Raw genomic sequence first — 5,114 nt, 5'->3', positions numbered from 1 at the left:
ACCCGGGTTCGATTCCCAGCACCCACATGGTGGCTACGAACCATCTTTAACTCCAGTTCCAGGGGAATCTGAAGCTCTCTTCTGACCTCTGCGCCACTGTATGACACGGATGCACTCACATACATGCAGGCAATACACTCATACACATAAAATAAAAATAATAAATAAAATATTTTAATAAATAAAAAAATATGCTCCAACTACTCAGGAGGCTCAAGAAAGAAGATTGTTTGAGCCCAGGAGTTCAAGGCCAGCCTGGGCTACATAGCGAGATGCTGTCTCAAAAAACAAAGACAGAGCCAGGCATAGTGTTGCACACCTGTAATCTCAGCTCTTGAGAGGCTGAGGCAGCAGGATCATGAGTTACAGGCCAGCCTGGGCTACATAGCAAGACAAGACCTTGCTCAAGAAAACAAAACAAACAAGAGAGATATTTCTGTACTACCCCAGGGCGCAGTCAGAAGCACAGCCTCTCCCCCTGGCTTGTCACTTGCCCCCCTCAGCTGAGTTTAGGGACACCTGGAGTTTGACTTCCCATCTTTGCCATCAACTTCTCGGTTCATCCCTCCCTCCCTTCCTCCCTCCCTCCCTCCCTCCCTCCCTCCGGTTTCATATAGCCTCAGATTTGAGGGAACACTATGTAGACCAGGCTGGCCTCCATCTCACAGAAATCTGCCTGCCTCTGCCTCTTGAGTGCTGGGATTAAATCCATGCACCACCATGCCCAACTCTTAGGTATTTTTTCCAGCCTGGAAACTGGTACCTTCAACTTCTGGGTGTCTCCTGGGCTCCTCAAGATCACTTGGTGACAAGGTGCACAATACATAAAGATGCACTTTGCTATATCAATCACATGGAAGGGAGATGGATGATGCTTAAGGTCTTGGGATTTTTTTGTGTGATGAAAGTTAAGTTGCCATGGACTCAAATTACATGGTTATCGCCTGGTGATGTCAGGGGAGTTCCAACAGTTCTGGAAATGGATGGGGGTAAGCTTCACCCACATGTAATACTACTGAATTAACCACTTAAAACTTTAAAATGCAGCGGCTGGAGAGATGGCTCAGTGGTTAAGAGTACTGGCTGCAAATGTTTGAATCCCAGCACCCACATGGTGGCTAACAACCATCTGTAACTCCAGTTCCAGGGGATCTAAAGCCCTCATCTATCCTCCTCGGGCTCTGCACAACATGGGTGTATTTACATACATGGAGGCAAAACACACATATACATAAAATAAAAATAAATCAAAAACTTAAAAAAACTTTAATATGGTAAAAATTCTTAAATTTTGTTAAGCATATTTGTTTTTTTCTCCTTCCTTCCTGCCCTTCTTCCTTCCTTCCTTCCTTTTTTGAGGCAGGGTCTCATGTGCCCCAGGCTAACCTCTGACTCACTATGTAGCTGATGATGACCTTGAACTTCTGAATGCTGGGATTACAAGTGTGTACCACCTGGTTATGTAGGGCTGGGGATCAAACCCAGGGATGTGTGAATGTGAGACAAGCCTTGTGCCAACTGAGCCACAGCCCTAGCACTGTTTTGTGGAGCCCCAGCACCAACAAATTCACTTCTTCCCCCAGATCTGTCCCCTGGCCGCCTCTTGTTTTTCATAAATGGCACCACCTCAAACCAAGATGTGGAAGGAGAGCAAGAGTTGGGGACTCAGGGCTGGAGAGATGGTTCAGTGGGTAAGAGCACTGATTGCTCTCACAGAGGACTTGGGTTTGAATCCCAGCACCCACATGGTGGTTAACAACCATCACGTAACTCCAGTTCCAGGGGATCTGAGGCCTTCTTCTGACCTTTGTGGGCACTGCATGACACAGGTGCACTTACACACATGTAGAAAATATATTCATGCACATAAAATAAAAATAATAAAAAAAGAGTTGGAGACTCTTGGGTTATATGAGATCCTGTCTAGATAAATAATAAACATATTAGAAATAAATGGCCACCAAGGTAGCTCAGCAGGTAAAGGCCCTTGCCACCAAGCTTGAAGATCTGAGTTCAGTCCCTGAGACCTATGTGGTGGAGACAACTGACTCCCAAGAATTATCCTCTGATCTCTGCACACAAGCCATGGCCTATGTCCCTGCCCCCATAAATAAATTAAATCTTTAAAAATAGGCATCGTTCCTTTAATCCCAGCACTTGGGAGGCAGAGGAAGGCGGATCTCTGTGAGTTCAAGGCCAGCCTGGTCTACATAGTAAGTTCCAGGCCACCTGGGGCTACAGGGAGACCCTGTCTCAAAAAAGACCAAAAAAAAAGGCACCGTTATTCAGACCAGAGTCATCCCCTCATCGTCTCCCTTCCCTTGGTAGTCCACAGACCCCAGGCCAGTAGACCCTCTCCTCCGCACTGTCCCCAACCTGGGGCAGGCCCCACACCACCTTCACTCCTGAGGAAGACATCCGTGTTGATCCCTCCACACAACCTTTCCCCTCCTCACTGCCTACAGGAAAGCTTAAACTGGTACTAGCCTGTGTCAGGATCCTGATTAAAATCCTTCCTCACCTGCCATGATCCATGGACCAAGCTCCAAAGCCAGAACTGGGCTGCCTGACCTCATGACTGTCCACCCCACCTTCACCATCCCTGAGGATCTGCCACCCTTTGTATGAGGTGCTCATGGGTTAGAGAGTCACCCACACAGACAGACCTACCTCAGAAGGTATGGCACCCAGTGGGCAGAGCCTGGGCTGACTGTGCTCACAGCCCCTGGGGCCTGACTCCACCCAGGAACACAAGAGGCCCCTGGAGACTGCTCTGCATGAATCAACAGCCTGACCCTGACTGAGCCCCTGGGCTCCTGAGGCCAGGTCTGGGACCTGGGCATCTCTGCCTCCAGGGTCCTCAGCAGCCTGGCTCAGGTGGGCTCTGGAATCAGAAGGAACAGGAATGGACTAGAGATGATCCTGGGGCTTCTAGATGACCAGGGAGGAGAGTGGCCTCACCCTTCTTCAGCAGGGTCCCCAGGACACGGGAGATCTCCAAGAGGACTGAGGTGCCACTACTGGGGTCCACTGCCCCATGCACCCAGCTGTCCCGATGGTTTCCATAGATCACATAGCGATCTGGTGAGAGGAGCAAAGTCAGAGGGGCAGAGAGGGGGCAACAAGAGGGTGGAGGGAAGGCTGGGTTGCAGCCAGGGGGGACTGGAAGGGGTGTGGCAGGCCTGGCATGGTAGGGCTGGTACCGCAGTATAAACAGGCTCACCAGGCTCCACGGCCCCGTGGATGATCCCCAGGACGTTGGAGGAGTTCCTCAGCACCAAGCTGTTGTAGACATTCACTTTCACCTGACTGGGAGGTAGTGGAGAGGGGAGAGTGAAGGCTATGGTGAGAGCTTTAGTCCTTTCTTGTCCCACTATCAAATGCAGGAGTGCTTTTTTGGTTAGAAGCCTCAGTCACTTAGTAACCATTTTTCTGGACCACAGAGTGCCCAGCTCTGAACTCAGCTCTGTACTCTGTTCTGCAGTGTTCACAGACTGACAGAGGCATTCAGACAGAGACTGTAGGGACTGTCCTCTCTTGAGTGAACTGACCTCTAGGAAGAGAACAGTTGTAAGAGATAAGAGCCTGGAAAGAGGGGACATCTGGTGACCAGGGATGCTGTAGGTGGGGAAGCAGACACTGGCCAGGAGTGACCCAGGCTCGCAGGGAGTGGTTGGGGTGGGAAGCAGGTAGGAGGGGCAGGAAAACCCCACTGGATCTGATGGGTCACAGCTATTTCATGAGCATCCCCCAAAGAACAAGCAGGCATCTAAGAGTCAGGTGAGAGACTGGGAGAGGGAAGAGGGGCAGGCCTTGAGGTGGAGGGAAGAGAAGACAGGAAGGAGGGCCCTGCCTCACCTGTTTTCTGGGAAGCTTCCAGCCGGCTGGAAGCCAGGCCCCAGCTTGTAGTCGCAGCCCAGCCCTCCCTGCCAGGACTGTGGGGCAGAGGTTCCATTGAGGTTACTGTGGAAGAGAGAGAGAATGCCTGTGAGGGTGAGTTTGGCGTTCACAGATGCCTGGAGACAGTTGGGACAGGCACTCACCAGAGCAGGTCTTTGGCGTCCTCAAAGCCAATGGGCTGGGCAGGAATTGGGGGAAATCCAGGGGTGTTGTTCTGGTCCAGGCGGAAGGAAGAGGGGTGGGCTGGGAAGTAGGGAGTCAGGGGATCCCCAAAATACTCATCGTAGGAACCTCGCTCCACGCCAGAAGGAGGTAGGCCCCAGGAATTAGGGAAGGTCTCATTGGGCAAGCTTTTCCCATCATTGATGTCACCAGGATCCGTGTACACCAGCACTCCGATCACTCCGTGTTTGGCAGCATTAATGGCCTACAGGGGGCAGAGGAGGCTGTGTAAGTAACAGATGGGGACAGGCACATCCTATCCCTCCTCCTCTACTTCTCTTCCATAGCCAGAATTGTTCTGTCCTCCATGAGCAAGATGATATTGGCCCAAGACATTTATGGTAGACCCACTATGGCCAGCATAATACTGTTAGGGAAGTCTGGGTGAATAAACAGGGATGTCCTGTGATGGAATACTATGCAGCTATATAAAAGAACAGATGTGCTTTTCCCCTGCTGCCAAAGGATCACCCAGAGGGTGTATTCAGGATTTGGCTCCACTTGTAATCCACCACCACGGCCAAGGAGGAATTGCTGCTAGAGGTGTAATGGATGTTAACACTGCTTTACACAAGGTGCCGAAGACTGCCCTCATCCATGATGGCGTGCACGTGGAATTTTCGAAGCTGCCAAAGCCTTGAACAAGTGCCAAGCCCATCTCTGTGTGTTTGCCTCCAGCTGTGATGAGCCAACATATGTTGAGTTGGTGGAGGCCCTTTGTGCTGAGCACCATTAAGGTTGACCACAAAAACAAGAAGCTAGGGGGATAGGTGGGCCTCCGCAAAACCTATCTGTAATCCCAACACTCAGTAGGATGAGACAGGACTGTTGAGAGTTTGAGGCTAACTTGAGCTATAGAGTGAGCCCCAACAACAAAAAAGGTGTACTTAAATATAGCCGTGTTCAAACCAACATTATTCTCCACAATCAAAATGTGAAACAGCCTGTGTCCATCAATGTATGAAGGAAAAGTGATGTGTATATAATGCGTT

At 50.4% G+C, this 5,114-nt stretch overlaps 1 protein-coding gene across 1 annotated transcript in view; it reads right to left on the bottom strand.

Annotated features, from left to right (window-relative positions):
* Positions 1-5,114, bottom strand: part of Naaladl1 (N-acetylated alpha-linked acidic dipeptidase like 1) — a 19,190-nt gene that overhangs the window by 7,802 nt on the left and 6,274 nt on the right. The window contains exons 5-8 of the mRNA XM_008838887.1: positions 4,044-4,327; positions 3,859-3,963; positions 3,224-3,309; positions 2,962-3,081 (exon numbers count right to left, since the gene is read on the bottom strand). Coding sequence (XP_008837109.1) covers positions 2,962-3,081; positions 3,224-3,309; positions 3,859-3,963; positions 4,044-4,327 — 595 coding nt within the window. The remainder of the gene's footprint in view (positions 1-2,961; positions 3,082-3,223; positions 3,310-3,858; positions 3,964-4,043; positions 4,328-5,114) is intronic.

Source organism: Nannospalax galili, unplaced genomic scaffold (genome assembly GCF_000622305.1).
Source record: "Nannospalax galili isolate Female #2095 unplaced genomic scaffold, S.galili_v1.0 scaffold1659, whole genome shotgun sequence".
NCBI lineage: Eukaryota > Metazoa > Chordata > Mammalia > Rodentia > Spalacidae > Nannospalax > Nannospalax galili.
The sequence above is the reverse complement of the archived record's forward strand: the minus strand, read 5'-3'. Positions and strand labels throughout refer to the sequence as shown.